Source organism: Anomaloglossus baeobatrachus, chromosome 6 (genome assembly GCF_048569485.1).
Source record: "Anomaloglossus baeobatrachus isolate aAnoBae1 chromosome 6, aAnoBae1.hap1, whole genome shotgun sequence".
NCBI classification, from domain to species: Eukaryota; Metazoa; Chordata; class Amphibia; order Anura; family Aromobatidae; genus Anomaloglossus; species Anomaloglossus baeobatrachus.
In genome coordinates this window covers 458,771,804-458,788,883 of record NC_134358.1, presented here as the reverse complement: position 1 = coordinate 458,788,883, position 17,080 = coordinate 458,771,804, and the positions used below count along the sequence as shown (strand labels likewise).

General features: G+C 43.2%; 1 protein-coding gene across 4 annotated transcripts in view; it reads right to left on the bottom strand.

The window, feature by feature from the left end:
• ZNF385D (zinc finger protein 385D) overlaps positions 1-17,080 on the bottom strand; it is a 461,666-nt gene that overhangs the window by 316,328 nt on the left and 128,258 nt on the right. For all 4 annotated transcript variants that reach the window (XM_075315290.1, XM_075315291.1, XM_075315289.1 and 1 more), the window contains one exon: positions 11,933-12,075. In XM_075315290.1, coding sequence (XP_075171405.1) covers positions 11,933-12,075 — 143 coding nt within the window. The remainder of the gene's footprint in view (positions 1-11,932; positions 12,076-17,080) is intronic.

Genomic DNA, 17,080 nt, shown 5'->3' with positions numbered 1-17,080 from the left:
CCCATTATGCTGTACAGAGGAAAATGTGGGCACATTAATCTGTCCATATATATAATATTAAGCTCAGCGTGTGTGGGGGCGTGCCGCCCCCATGCCAGCAGCCCAGCGCTGCTTGGGTCCGAGCGTTCAGGGGAGGTGGCTCGAGAGTCTTTGGACCCAGGAGTCTCGCGGACATGCCGAATAAATGGGGGAACGTATAGGTACGGACTGGGCCGTATTGAGTTTGTGACGCCACCCACGGTGCGTGGTGAGGTAGGACACCACTGCTGCTGTGACGGGGCACTCTGGGGAGATGTTGTGCAGCAAGTTGTTAACCCCTCCGTGGGCAGGGATGGTGGCCCCGGGACCCGGTTTGGTGTGTGCAGGGGATGGCAACTGCAGGGGGTGCTGGTGTATCACAGTTAGAAACACACACAAGTCTCTGGTAGACCAAGATGGTGGTGGCCGGTGCCGCGGCCAGTTGCATTCTGGTCCCCCACTCGGCTGGTGGTCTCTATCCTGTTCCTGCACCTTTTTAAGTAGAAATGACTTCCTAGTGTGAAACATAGAAGTCCACTCCCTGCTGGATGTGGCCTAAGGAGCTGTGCCCGCAGACGCTGGCCCGTGGGATCTATGGGCCTTGGCAGTGACCTCTTATCCAGAATCGGTGGGCTATTGTCTTCTATGAGGGACTTTGGGTTGGACAGAACCTCTAGTCCTGGCCTCAATTAACCAGCTCAAGTCGATTCCGGCTTCTGGCTTCAGGGTCCGAGTACCCCCCTTTGTGCTACGGTTTCCGGGTCGGTTCCCCGTGTCGGTACCGGCAGGCTACAACCCTGTCCCGGTCCACCTCGGTTCCACCGAGCCGTCTTCCCGTCTCCTGCTGACGGAGACCACCATCTGCCTCCTAGCCAGTGGCACCAGGGCTCCTTCCCTGGTACCTGTCAGTTTACTTCAGGCCTGACACACAGGCCTGACCTACACTCTCACTGAACTCTAAAAACTGATCTGAGATGAACTGCTGCTTTCCTGCCCCCGGGCTGTCTAAACCCCTGGGTGGGCGTGCACCAACCGCCTGGCCACACCCACTGGTGTGTCTATCTGTCCCTAAGGGGGTGACTAGGGTTTAATGGTTGGCTGTGTGTTTCCTAATGAGGGAATGGTGGTATGCAGGGGCCAATTTGTGACTACCTGTTTTACCAGGGCATCACACACCCACTCCTTTTAGTGTCTTCCCTGGAGCACGGACAGGCACTGCCACGACCCAAATCATCCAGGAAAACAAGAAAATCCAGCTCTTCAGGTAAAGACTTCAGGTTTATTTTAACATGCAAGCAAAACAGCATGACCAGCGCTATGTGTTTCAGGTAAAGAGAATCACCCTTAATCATGATGGAGGACTATGTGGGGAACATTAATCTGTATGGAGGAGTATTTTGGGGCCCATTAATCTTTATGGAGGACTATGTGGGGTCCATTATGCTGTATAGAGGAAAATGTGGGCACATTAATCTGTATGGAATGCAATGTGGGGACCATTATTCTGTATTGAAGACAATGTGGTGGACAATATTCTGTATGGAAGGCATTGTTGGGCCCTTTATTCTGTATTGAGGGCTATATGAGGCCCATTATATGGGGATCGCAACTAGGTTGGCCCAGAACTTTGTCCAAGTCTTTAACTTTGGTCCTCTGAGTATTTGAGTTTGTCACACCTGATTGAATAGAAGTCTTCAGCAACATATTCTCAATAATATAAGTAGGTTTCCATACCAGAGGACTAGCCACACAAGCCAAACATAATACTTAAATATTACCCATACGTTGCTGCTGTTTTAAACATATTTCATGCCGCTAACATCCAGTATTGCTCTAAATACTGTCTGAAAGCAGTATATTAACTTTTGACCAGGCTCATTTGGATGCTTTTGGTTATCATTATTATTTAAAAAGAGAAAACACAGTATTTTGACAATAAATGGCTTCACCCAACCACTAACCATGAGTGGAAAAAAAGATTTGTGTTATCATTCATATTCTCTGAAAAAAGGCCAAGAAAGCAAAAACATCTGCTGGGTCATGTAAACGTTTGAGCACAACTGTACATTGGGAAGTAAAAGGCATCTGCACAGAGTGGTGTACAGGCTCATAGATTTTTGACTGAGAAAATACATTGCTGCATGCACATATTCATATGAAATTTTCTACCACCTGAAGTACTGTAAGAACTTTGGGACAAAGTTTGGAGTGATCAGTGGTAGTCTCAGGATCCGCACTGCCACTGATCTACATTACTTTTAAACACACATTGTAATAAAAAAAATCATATTAAAAAAGCTGTAAAGTGTAGGTACACGTTAACTAAACATCCCAATAATGCTGTCAGTGTAAAGAGTAATAGCACCATTTCATTGAAGCCAAGTCAGTTTTAAACTTAAGCCCTGAAGTGGTTTCAAGAACATTGTGAATCTGTGATAAGATTCTCAGACACAAGATATTAGAAAAGAAGTAAAAAAAATCAATAATTTCTACACCAAAATTTCAGCTTGAAAGAGCCATAATCATTATGGATTGCACGTCAGATCACAATTATTACTGTCAGGAGAGTCTTTGTGACTAGCATACTGACACTTGTCAATTAATTCTGTTTTTAATGATGTAGTAAAAGAAACAGTGGAAAGTTTCAGACGATTAAGAACAAGTACGAAAAAAGATCTTGTCATAGAATGAAGTCAGGTTTACTTGTGCTGCACAACACCAGATATGCTACAGACTCATATATATATATATATATATATATATATATATATATATATATATAAAATATATATTTTATATATATGTATATATATAAATTTTTATATATATCTATATATATATAGATATATATATATAATTGCCTTATTCTGTCTGTCTGTCTGTCTTGCTCCAAAATTGTGTCCTTACGGTGACACAAAGCGGATTGGCCGCTGGCCTCGCCATGGCCCCGCCCCCCCACACGGATTGGCCGCTCGCCCTGGCTCCCCCCCACACGGATTGGCTGGCCGCTCGCACAGGCTCCGCCCCCACATGGATTGGCCTCTCGCCCCGGCACCCTGCACGTATTGGCAACTCGGCCACGCCCCGCCCCCCTCACGCAATGCACGCTCGCTCTGGCCCCGCCCCCCGCACACATCCCCCGAACTGACACGGAGACACGACTCCCAGGTGAGTACTGTACCCCTGGGAGCCCACATCAGCGTACGCCGCAAACCCAGCCGAAACATACCCTCGCATTGCTGGGGTTTGCCGCCGTATGCTAGTGTGGGCTCCCGTGCGAGTGGGGGACGTGATGCGCTGGTAACCATGGTAGCATAGTTACCAGCGCATCAAGGTCCTGCAGCGGCGGAACATCCACACGCACACACATAACAACAGACACACACACACACATCAGATCACACTTACTCTCACACACACCTCACACACACATCAGATCGCATCCACACACTCACAGCATCCGGAGATATCGTTTGCTTCTCGGCCGCGATACTGTGCTGTGAGCTTCCAGGACCTGCCGGAGGATCACATGGCCAGAAGCATGTGGTATCTCTGGATGTTGTGAGTGTGAGCGCGTATGTGCAATATCGTCAGTGTGTGTGTGAGTGTATGCGATCGGGTGTGTGTGAGTGTATGCGATCGGGTGTGTGTGAGTGTATGCGATCGGGTGGGTGTGAGTGTATGCGATCGGGTGGGTGTGAGTGTATGCGATCGGGTGGGTGTGAGTGTATGCGATCGGGTGGGTGTGTGTGTGTGAGTGTATGCGATCGGATCTGTGAGTGTCGGCAGAGGAGCACGGCGTGCTGGAGGAGGCTGGGAGGAGAGAGGCTGATGCTGGGGAAGGCTGGGAGGGGGAGGCTGATGCTGGGGGAGGCTGATGCTGGGGGAGGCTGGGAGGAGAGAGGCTGATGCTGGGGGTGGCTGGGATGAGAGAGGCTGATGCTGAGGGAGGCTGATGCTGGGGGAGGCTGGAAGGAGAGAGGCTGATGCTGGGGGAGGCTGATGTTGGGGGAGGCTGGGAGGGTGTAGGCTGATGCTGGGGGAGGCTGATGCTGGGGGAGGCTGGGAGGAGAGAGGCTGATGCTGGGGGAGGCTGATGCTGGGGGTGGCTGGGATGAGAGAGGCTGATGCTGGGGGAGGCTAAAGCTGGGGGAGGCTGGAAGGAGAGAGGCTGATGCTGGGGGAGGTTGATGCTGGGGGAGGCTGGGAGGGGGAGGCTGATGCTGGGGGAGGCTGGGAGGAGAGAGGCTGATGCTGGGGGAGGCTGAAAGGAGAGAGTCTGATGCTGAGGGAGGCTGATGCTGGGGGAGGCTGGGAGGGGGAGGCTGATGCTAGGGGAGGCTGGGAGGAGAGAGGCTGATGCTAGAGGAGGCTGGGAAGAGAGAGGCTGATGCTGGGGGAGGCTGGGAGGAGAGAGGCTGATGCTGGGAGAGGCTGGAAGGCGGAGGCTGATGCTGAGGGAGGCTTGGAGGCGGAGGCTGATGCTGAGGGAGGCTGATGCTGGGGGAGGCTGGAAGGAGAGAGGCTGATGCTGGGGGAGGCTGATGCTGGGGGAGGCTGGGAGGGGGAGGCTGATGCTGGGGGAGGTTGGGAGGAGGGAGGCTGGGAGGAGAGAGGCTGATGCTGGGGGAGGCTGATGCTGGGGGAGGCTGGAAGGAGAGAGGCTGATGCTGGGGGAGGCTGATGCTGGGGGAGGCTGGAAGGAGAGAGGCTGATGCTGGGGGAGGCTGATGCTGAGGGAGGCTGGGAGGTGGAGGCTGATGCTGGGGAAGGCTGGGAAGAGGGAGGCTGGCAGGAAAGAGGCTGATCCTGGGGAAGGCTGGGAGGAGGGAGGCTGGGAGGAGAGAGGCTGATGCTGGGGGAGGCTGATGCTGGGGGAGGCTGGAAGGAGAGAGGCTGATGCTGGGGAAGGCTGGGAAGGGGAGGCTGGGAGGAGAGAGGCTGAAGCTGGGGGAGTCTGGGAGGAGGGAGGCTGGGAGGGGGGAGGCTGAGAGAAGAGAGGCTGATGCTGGGGGAGGCTGAGGCTGGGAGGAGAGAGGCTGATGCTGGGGACAGAGAGGCTGATGCTGGGAGGAGAGAGGCTGATGCTGGGAGGAGAGAGGCTGATGCTGGGAGGAGAGAGGCTGATGCTGGGAGGAGAGAGGCTGATGCTGGGGGCAGAGAGGCTGATGCTGGTGCAGCATGGGGGATGGAACACGATGGGGGGTGCGCAGCATGGGGGATGGAGCACGATGGGGAGTGCGCAGCATGGGGGATGGAGCACGTTTGGGAGTGCGCAGCATGGCGGATGGAGCACGTTTGGGACTGCGCAGCATGGCGGATGGACCACGTTTGGCAGTGCGCAGCATGGCAGATGGAGCATGTTTGGGAGTGCGCAGCATGGCGGATGGAACACGTTTGGGAGTGCGCAGCATGGCGGATGGAGTACGTTTGGGAGTGCGCAGCATGGCGGATGGACCACGTTTGGGAGTGCTCAGCATGGCGGATGGAGCACGTTTGGGAGTGCGCAGCAAGGCGGATGGAGCACGTTTGGGAGTGCGCAGCATGGCGGATGGAGCATGTTGGGGGGTGCGCAGCATGGGGGATGGAGCACGATGGGAGGTGCACACCTCCCCCCCAACACACACACACAACACACCACACACACACTGGGAACCACAAACACCGCCCTACACAGACACCCACACACACAGACAATGCTGCACACACACAACACCCAACACACAAACACCGCGGCATACATAAATATACGCACATACCACGCAACACACACACATTGCACAAAACATACCTCCCCCAAAACACACCACACCCACACAAACCGCGCAACACACACACACAAAACGCTACAGACACACAGCGCTCCACAAACAACGCAACACACATACAACACCGCTCTCACCCCCGCCACACCCAGACAACACCCAGAACATGTACAGCGCCCTACACAAACACTTGGTAACTACACACAACAACATATATATATATATATATATATATATAACAAAAATCATACATTAACTACACAATACGTAAATTCTAGAATACCCGATGCATAGAATCGGGCCACCTTCTAGTATATATATATGTATATATATATATACATATATATATATACACAGTACAGACAAAAATTTTGGACACAGTTTCTCATTCAAGGAGTTTTCTTTATTTTCATGACTCTGAAAATTGTAGATTTACACTGAAGGCATCAAGACTATGAATGCAAACATGTGGAATGAAATACTTAACAAAAGATTGTAAAACAACTGAAAATATTTCTTTTATTCTAGGTTCTTCAAAGTAGCCACCTTTTGCTTTGATTACTGCTTTGCACACTCTTGGTATTCTCTTGATGAGCTTCAAAAGGTAGTCACCGGAAATGGTTTTCACTTCACAGGTGTGCCCTGTCAGGTTTAATAAGTGGGATTTCTTGCCTTATAAATGGGGTTGGGACCATCAGTTGTGTGTGCAGAAGTCTGGTGGATACACAGCTGATAGTCCTACTGAAGAGACTGTTAGAATTTGTATTATGGCAATAAAAAACAGCTGAGTAAAGAAAAATGAGTGGCCATCATTACTTTAAGAAATGAAGGTCAGTCGGTCTGAAAAATTGGGAAAACTTTGAAAGTGTCCCCAAGTGCAGTGGCAAAAACCATCAAACACTAGAAAGAAATAAGGATAAGTTTATCCAAGTCACCAGCCTCATAAATCACAGGTTAACAGCAGCTCAGATTAGAGACCAGGTCAATGCCACACAGAGTTCTAGCAGCAGACATCTCTAGAACAACTGTTAACAGGAGACTTTGTGCAGCAAGCCTTCATGGTAAAATAGCTGCTAGGAAACCACTGCTAAGGACAGGCTACAAGCAGAAGAGGCTTGTTTGGGCTAAAGAACACAAGTAATTGACATTAGACCAGTGGAAATCTGTGCTTTGGTCTGATGAGTCCAAATTTCAGATCTTTGTATCCAACCACTGTGTCTTTGTGGGACGCAGAAAAGGTGAACGGTTGGCTCTACATGCCTGGTTCCCACCGTAAAGCATGGAGGAGGAGGTGTAATGGTGTGGGGGTGCTTGCTGGTGACACTGTTGGGGATTTATTAAAAATTGAAGACATATTGAACCAGCATGGCTACCACAGCATCTTGCAGCGGCATGCTATTCCATTTGGTTTGTGTTTAGTTGTACCATCATTTATTTTTCAACTGGAGAATGACCCCAAACACACCTCCAAACTTTGTAAGGGCTATTTAACTAAGAAGGAGAGTGATGGGGTGTTAAGCCAGATGACCTGGCCTCCACAGTCACCAGACCTGAACCTAATCGAGATGGTTTGGGGTGAGCTGGACCGCAGAGTGAAGGCAAAAGGGCCAACATGTGCTAAGCATCTCTGGAAACTCCTTCAAGACTGTTGGAAGACCATTTCCGGTGACTACCTCTTGAAGCTCATGAAGAGAATGCCAAGAGTGAGCAAAGCAGTAATCAAAGCAAAAGGTGGCTACTTTGAAGAACCTAGAATATAAGACATATTTTCAGTTGTTTCACACTTTTTTGTTAAGTATTTCACTCCACATGTGTTAATTCATAGCTTTGATGCCTTCAATGTGAATCTACAATTTTCAGAGTCATGAAAATATAGAAAACTCTTTGAATGAGAAGGTGTGTCCTCCAAACTTTTAGTCTGTTCTGTGTATATATATATATATATATATATATATATATATATATATATATATATATGAACAACGGCAAGGCAATATCTAGCAATGACATGAGCAATCCAGGATGCTGTTTAAAATGTCTTCAATTTATTCATGAATCCTTAAAAATACAATGGTCCAAGCAATTCAGAACAACAAATTAGCGCAAGAAATTAACACAGATAGGACTACGCATTTCGGCGGTTGTTTTCCACCTTCTTCAGGGTCCAAAATCTGATCAAATTTTGATAAATACCTTATACATTTTTTATTTCTCAAGTAACCCCAAAATGCTCTCTACGGAATCTGTATTTTACCGCTTTCTGCAAAGTAAGCTGACGATAATACAACATTGAATGTAAGTTTGTTTGGTTTAGGTTTTTCTTGCCTGATTGACCGTCAGCAGATAAGCAGGAGTGATGTTTAGCAGAAAGGAATGTTATACCTTACCACATTGTAGTTTGGATTATTCTTCAGAACAGAAGTATATTGGACATGTTGCATGATACTGAAAAAAATATCATTCCTTTTGTACTATGTGTTATTAATTTTGTTTGTGTGCAGTTGATTTTTGGCTTTAGACGTTAAAGTGTGTGCTGGTCTTTTGGAAGGTTATATATCTGGCTGACTCACCTGTTCTTAGGTTCTATTCAAATGTAGTTTTTTTTACTGAAATGTCTGCAAATGAAACTCATTTATATTTTAGTAAATTAGGTTAATTTGGGGGAAAGAACCATATTTTTTACAAAAATTTCTACAACAAAATCTGTTGCATGTAAATATGTATTTAGTTTACATGGATTATAGGCTCTTTTGTAAAAAATAATGAAAATCTATGGAAATCTGAGAATATATGGGAATGGGAATGTATATTACAGCGTATCGGTGGGGCGGTGGGGCCTAGAGACATGGGGCTCAGCCTTGCAGCAGTGTGTTGTGAGGCACCAGGTAACCTGCCCTGCTGGTGCACTGTCGCTGCGGCGGTGACTGACATGCAGCGCTGCACTTTTTAAGGCTTCAGATAAGTTAGGGACCCAGTCAGAGGTTTGCCGTGACGTAGCAGGGGCTTCATACAGTCGGATCAGAATTTTAAACCAAGAACCTCATGTTCAGGTGTATAAATTTTTGCCTAGTGCATTAGATCAAAGTATGATTTTTGGATGTGCGGTTCATGTATTTTTCTACAGTTATTGCATACTATAGCACTCAGTTTTCAAAGTAGCCCTCAGTTCTGTCTAGTAGTATGTATCTAAAGCCTGCTTTACACGGTACGACCGATTGTGCGATTTCACAATCGATCGTACCCGCCCCCGTCCTTTTTGCGTCACGGGCAAATCGCTGCCCGTGTCGCACAAAGTTAGTAACCCCCGTCACACATACTTACCTCTCGTGCGACCTCGCTGTGGGCGGCGAACGTCCACTTCCTGGAGTGGGAGGGACGTTCGGTGTCACAGCGACGTCACACGGCCGCCGGCCAATAGAAGCGGAGGGGCGGAGATGAGCGGGTCGTAAACATCCTGCCCACCTCCTTCCTTCCACATAGAGCCGACGGCTGCCGCGGGAGGCAGGTGAGCTGCTCATCGTTCCCGTGGTGTCACACGGAGCGGCGTGTGCTACCACGGAAACGATGGTCAACTAAATTAAACGATATTATGGAACCTAGCGAGCAGTACCCGACTCACGATTTGTGAGCGATACTGCGTCGCTAGGAGGTGTCACATAGGCCGGCATCGCCAGCGATGCCGGATGTGCGTCACAAAATCCGTGACCCCGACGATCTATCGCACGATAGATTGTCTGGTGTAAAGCAGCCTTAAGACTTTGCTTTTCTTTATACATTGGATGAATCCATCCAAAGAATCACCCAACAAACACCTCAAATAAATGGCTGCGGTATACAGTTGAATAAGTATACATTGGGGAACATCACTAATAAACTGCCATTGTAAAGAAAATAAACAACAAAATATACCACGAAAAGCAGTTTTCTTACTGCATACAATTGTGAGGAATAGTGTAGCTGAGTTATTCCATGCTTCAAAGCAACACTCGTCTCTTAGTATACGCTTATTGAATGGAGGCCTATGGACAAATTCAGTGAACACACAACTACTTTTTCATTGCATACACTGAACGTAGGACTAAAACATTATTCAAGAAGTCCTAAAAAGAATCCAATAGCAGACTGAAATATTCATGTGCTACTTAACCACTTTTGATATAATATACTTGGTTTTTAGGTTATTAAATTGCATTTGAGGAGCCTTTATCATTTAATCAAGGGGATTTTAAACTGTGCATTTACACAAGCAGATATTCATTTAGACGATGAACGATATGATCGTAACTCATGACTAGCAAATTATTTCAGACAAGTGTTTACATAGGACAAGAATTGTGTAGGATTTGATTGAGTAGCCATCATTACATCGTAACATCGAACATCATACACTCTGTTCACACAGATAATCTGACGTGTAGCTGATTCAGTAAAATACCGTAAGTGATGTTATTTATTTTGAATACATAAAGTCGTAATGTAATATATAATCATTTACATTGATACTGCACAAATTATATTTAATCAACTTCACAAAACAAAAACTTTTTCACTCTTTACGAATATGTATTAGTTCCATCCGCAAACATGTACTGACTCCAGTACTTCGAATGGTACTGAACTAGCACCTTGGGACTTAGTCAACCATATTTATGGCTTGAATTTCTACTCCTCCTTTTTGTTGGTCAAATCATTGCACAAACGATCAATCTCTATTTACATTACACAATTTTTGAGAATTGAATGAGAATTTCTTTGCATGCTTAAATGATTTCATACGCGATGAACAAGTTTTTGGTCACATCGTTCAGGTGTATAACCCACTTATATTACACAATTTATATGAATGATGGGTCGTTTTTATTACAATCTTAAAAAATATTGACCAGTGTAAATGGACTTTAACTCTATTTCTGCCGTGATATTTAAATTGGCAATAATCTTTTGCTAATTATTTACTTTACCAATGAGATGTCAAACAAATAATGTCCTCTATATATTCAATATCCATGACACCTTCTGTTTGAGTGTTTGTGTAATCCTGATTGATTTATATTTTGGACCCATGGCATTGTCATGCTGCTGGCATAAAATGTGTGTTTTCCCATACTACAAGTAGAGAAATAGAGCAAGTAGTATAGAGGCACACAAATTGTTTGAATCCAGCAATTTGCCCCCCACCAGCACATACGTGTTTATGGAAAGAACTTGTAAGCGCTGCTCTACTTGCCTATGAGACACACTGCCATCACTGACACAGGGTACAGGAGTTCAGTAATTGATTCAATAGGAAGTAAACTATAAAGCTAAAAATCTTTCTGTTCTTGTGAACATAGAAACATTTTAAATACAATCCATCTACATTATTTTACATTCCAAATTATTTAAATGCCCATGTAGTTTTTTCAAAGAAAAGTCTTGAAGAACCTATACATGGTCAGTTCATTCCTCTGTTATTGAGAAATCAGTGTTTGAATTGATATGGAAATGAGGCTGAAGAGCCATTTGTAGTTCGGAAACCTTCGTCACTCCAGCTCTATTCTTTGTTCAGTCCTACCTCCTCATGATTGAGTGACAGCTCCATTACCTTAAGTCATAGAGCATAGAAGCTGTCATCAAGAAGAAGGAAGGAGTGCTGGGTGGGGAATAGAGCTGGAGTGACAGAGGCTTCAGGTCTACAAATAAGTCTTCAATTGCAGTTCAACTCAAATGCGGTAATAGAGCTATGGACTGGCCATGTAAAGGTATTACTAGACCTGTCTTTAAAAGATCTACATGTGCATATAAAGTTTGGGGAGAGATATCCCAGTGAAAGACTTCCTATAATGACAAGTCAATATTAGAGTTCTTGTGTGCTTGTTACAAACACTTTTTAACCATTTATATTGATAAGACTAACACTTTAAGGCGCAATAAGAAGTTTCTAAAACATTGATAGTGAAAGACAATAGTTAACACACATCTACATCTGTTGTACTAAAATAATCAGCAACAATTAATATATTTTTACATGATTTGTACACATTTCAATTAACCCTTAATTATTAACAACATGTCTCTGGGAAGCGCAAATGACAAAGTTTCTCAAAATCTACAGTGGATTATCACATTTTAAGACTAGACAATAGTTCTTGTAGTTGTATCATACTTACAGCTGCTAGGCTTGGAAAGAGGTTAATTGCTGCGGCAGTGTCCAAGGAAAATGGAAGGAATTGTTTTATATCCAGCGGTGGATGTAAAGTTGGTAGCGGGGGTCGCATCAGCGCTGAAAGCGCTGGGCTCTGGCAAGTTCCACCTAACAATAAGGAAAGATAAAATCTGGTAAGATATTTGTCACTTTAATTAATACACAATATAATATAACTAGGGATGATCGAATACCTCAAGTATTTGGCTTTGCGAATATTTGCCGAATAGGTCGCCGCTATTCGACTATTCACGAATATTCGATGCACAATGTAAGTCTATGAGAAACCTGAATAACAGCAATTCGGAACTATTTGGGCTTCCCATAGACTTACATTGCGCATCGAATATTCACATAGCGGTGAGCTATTCGTCGAATATTCGCGAAGCCGAATATTTGAGATATTCGATCATCCCTAAATATAACCCTTACAAAACAAAATCCTTAACACTGTAAATCAGATTAGTCAGAACCCAAACATCTGTGTCTTCCATTCATTTATGCAAATTACATATTATTTTCTCAGGTGCCAAGTAAGATATTCTGAATAGTACACACTTTTCCAGAAAATTCATCATTTACAGGCTCCTATAAAAATCAGAACGGAAATATTAAATGTTTTATGATTGTTATAAACAATCACTAGGGACCGAATTTTTAGAGCACAGTGAGCCACCATAAAATGTAATAAAAGTGATATTAAATCAGCCAATAACTTTTAGTACAATTCCTATGGGGTATTTTTTGGTGTACACTGTAGATGGAAATTAATTTAATGTGCCCAAGGTTTGAATACCCATTTGTTAAAATTTCGTATAATACGGGTCTTGAAACTTTTGTAAGATACAAGGCTTATTGTATTAGAAGTATGCAATGAAAGATTAACTATTGCTAAAATTCAAAACATACACTACAAAAGTTTGGGGTCACCCAGAAAATGTAGTCTTTTCCATGAAAAATCATACTTTTATTTATCAAATGAGTTGCATATTGAATAGAAAATATAGTCCAGACATTGACGAGGTTAGAAATGTATTTACTGAAAGTATTTTTACTAATCTATTTTTTATTTTTGATTCTTTATTTTTTTTTATATAATTCACACAGTGGATTTTAGGAAACTGACCAATAAAACTGCTGCATGTATCCTTGGGACTTTCGAACTCTTCTTATCATGATAACTGGGTGTCCTCCTAGCAGGATCCTGTCCATTTACAACCCATACTGTGCATAGATGTTAAATAGAATCTGGCAACGTTTTTGCTATGTAATCTGAAGCATCATAATTTAGAGAAAGAGACTCTGATTCCAGTGATGTATCACTTACTTTACAGATTGATGAAGTTGTGATAAAGTCACAGTTTTCTCTGCTGCAGTTCTAGCAGAGCTCCATTGTTGATCTGTATATAACCCCACTCACACCACTGTGTACATTGCATAGACTCTAATCAGTGCTGGGGTGGAGTTCGACTACCCTGCAAAAACCAAATTGGCCTGTAATGATAATCTCATGCTGATAAAAACTTATTGCATTGAAACTACAAAATACAGTCCAGCAAATGACACATCACTGCAACCAGAGACTCTCAGTTAAGAACAAAAACCTGGTAGCAGTTTCCCTTTAAATGTTTTCAGTAGGAAATTATTTTTAAGGCCACATGCACACATTGAATATTTGGTGAGTTGTTTACTTATCTCAGTATTTTTAAGACAAAACCAGGAAAGGTAAATAATGCAGCAGTGGTGCCCATGTTTTTATAATATTTTTCCTCTGATTGTTTCACTCCTTGATTTGGCTTACAATACTGAGTTAAAAACTCTCCAAATATTCAATGCCTTCAAGTGGACTAACTCCACCTGGCAACTTGACAGATCCATGGAATAACAAACTTTATTAATACCAATAACTTTGTGTAGTTGACTTTAACCCCTTCTCAACAGTGGCAATTTCCTTTTTTTTTTTTCATTTTTGCTTTTTCATCCCTTTTTCTAAGAGCCATAACTTTTTTGTTTTTCTCACATAGCTATATGTGGGCTTGTTTTTTGCTGAACAAGTTATACTTTTGAATGTACTATTCATGCTACAACATACAATACTGGGAAAACGGGAAAAAAAATACAACTGTGGGGAAATTGGACAACAAAAAAAAGACGACTGACATTGTTTGAAGGGTATTAGCATTAGGCTGGCTGTCAGACAGTGATGAGGACATTGTTGAAGCAGCCACTCACTGTGCACTGAACGATAACTGAAACTGCGCTGGCCACATCCCTGTGTATGAAAGCTGAAGGCTGCCGGGAGGAGTAAAGTTAATTTCCTCTAGGCAGCGAGGAGTTATGATCCGGAACCATGGAAGACCACCATTAATCATTGGTAAAAGGTGACAAGATCATTGGCAACTAATCTGGCCGCCATCCCCTTACTAACCATCAACATGAGAAGTAGCTGAGGGGTGAACTAACATCCTGTGCACCGCGAACCCAGCCGGAGAACTAGCTATCCTAAAGGAAGGAAAGATGAATAACTCTCTGCCTCAGAAAATAGATAAAGATTAGCAAGTCCCTTACATTCAAAGACTGCAGTGATATAACAAAACACAATACACAGATAGATGATAGGATTAGCAAAAGGTGAGGCCCCCCCCCTGACTAATATAGGAAAGGACAGGAAAGGGGCTGATGGTGGCCAGAGAAAAACCCTGCAAAATTCCAAATTCCTGATAGTACAAAAAGGCCCTCAGATCGCACGATCTGCACTCCGTCCTATACCAGGCACTCATGTCATACCAATGAACAGAAAACAAGAATCAATACAAATTCAAAAAGCCACAAACTCATGGACTTATAGGAGCTATACTCCAAACATAACTGCAGGGAGTTTCCCAGCTAAGCAACTGAAAGGGAAAATCCCTGCATGAAAATAAACTGAAAACAACCACAGCAAATGACAAACTCAGATAAGAGTAAAAGAACCAAACAACAAATAAACAACAAAGCACTTATCTGGGGTAGATGTGGTGTGGAGCAGAATGAAGCAGGCTGGTGAACAAAGAATAACTGACATCCGGCATAGCCTGCTATCAGACCAGAATTTAAATAAGCAGAAAGTTAGCAATGGAAATGCCCATTGCTCAACACACCTGGTCTATGTCCAAACCATTCCTGGCCACAAGAGGGAGCCTCCCAGCAGCCAAAGCATAACTGACATTCACAACAGCGAGGCTCTCAATGCAGGCATTGGGCAGCTTAAGATCACTATTAACCTGCAGATTAATCAAATATCTGCAGGTTAAAGCGTTTTATTATGACAGGCTTCCTTTAAGTCTAAAATGTATTTCTGAAATAAAGATGTCCTAAAGATCTGATACACGCATTAAAATTGTATTTAAATAGATATATTTTCTGATGCAGAATATCAAAGTCCATAATTTGGGGAGATATTTTATTGTGGGCCTTTAAGAAGCACTTGTCTGTGTTCATCTACTCTCATAAATATTAGCACTGTAAAAACAATCTCTACAAGTATCTACTTTCACCGACAACAGGTTTGTTGACAATCACATAACATAATATGTTATCTCATAACATAAATTAATCAGAATGAACATTTCGTAGCGAAAGATTAAAATGAAACATGCTATGGCATATTAAAATCTGGCTATTATGAAAGGGATCATATTTTTCTTGTCTTTATTTGAGAACATGTTAGCAAACATAATAATCAATTTTACAGTCTGTTATGCAACATATTTAAAAAAATAAATATAGGGGATATATTATAAAAATTGCAATGTTGAATTTTCAACATGAAATAAGATCAACTTTTTTTAATGGGTAACAAAATGTAATTACCAAATTAAATAAATTGAGTTCTGAGTTGTGACTAAGGTTTGCCATACAGATTAGCTCTAATAGTTTTTTCTCTCAACACCACCATTGCCATGCTGGTTCGATACAATCAAGTGTGCATGTGTTCTCGAAAGTGGAAATCGAATATGCCACTGCCAAAATACTTCAACAGACGCTTATATCCCCTAGAACAAAAACACTGCATAAAATGAAAATCCAACGGCCTGATCATTTTCTTTTCCAATATCTGGCTCAATGGAGAATTGAGAGGCTATCTTGTGGTTAAGAGCCACACATACATTAGACTTATGTCAGCTGAATCCGGCAGTATTGAAAGGATTATCCGACAATCTAATGTATATGGAGATCTTCCGACCTTTCCTTGACAAATGATGTTGGGGAAAAGGAAGGTACAGCACTTCCTATTTTCAATTTCAGGTCTTTTTGCTCAACAGTAGATAAGCATCTGCCAGAAACATTTGGCAGCAACACTCTCATAGAGAGTACAGGAGTGCTTGGTCAACCGCTCCTATGTATGGGAGCTTGAGAGATATAACTATTGCTGTATGATCTACTGTGTGCAGGAAGATTAGGTTTCATGCCATAAAATAAAATAATGCATGAAAAAGTTGACATCCTTAAAATTGTTTCAGAAAGTGTAGTATTTGTCCCAGAAAATTGTTGCAATTACATGTTTTGTTCTACCCATTTCCTACCCATTTATTTATTTTATGTGTATTGGAAGAACACAAAAAAAAACAAAAAAAAGCAACATTTTATTTGTGCCTCCCCAGTTTTGTCTATGAGTACTCCAGAAATTTTATTATTCTGTGAGGTCACCCTGGGATTAGCAATACAATCCAACAAATAACCAATCATTTTTGTTGGCCATCTATTTTTCGAGATATATGAGAATATGCTAATGCTTTCAAAATTTGTGTCCTGCAAAGACTCACTGATTCCACCCAGCAAACCTTCTTTAGTCCTTACCCACTGCAAAAAGTCCTTTAGACCCACCTCTCCATGGATTTAACTATTGATCTCTCTCCTTCAGAAAGGAAAACTATAATTTGGGTAGTAGTGGACAGATTTGGCAAACAGTGTCATTTGTTCCCTTGCCTGGGTTACCAAACTCCCAAACTGTAAGTAAGATGTTTTTTAGTGCAGAGCGAGTGTGCTCGGTACTCCTCGGTACTCGATCAAGCATCAGGGTGCTCAGACTGCTTGGTGCTCGATCGAGTTCCACAGGTGCTAGCGCTAAATT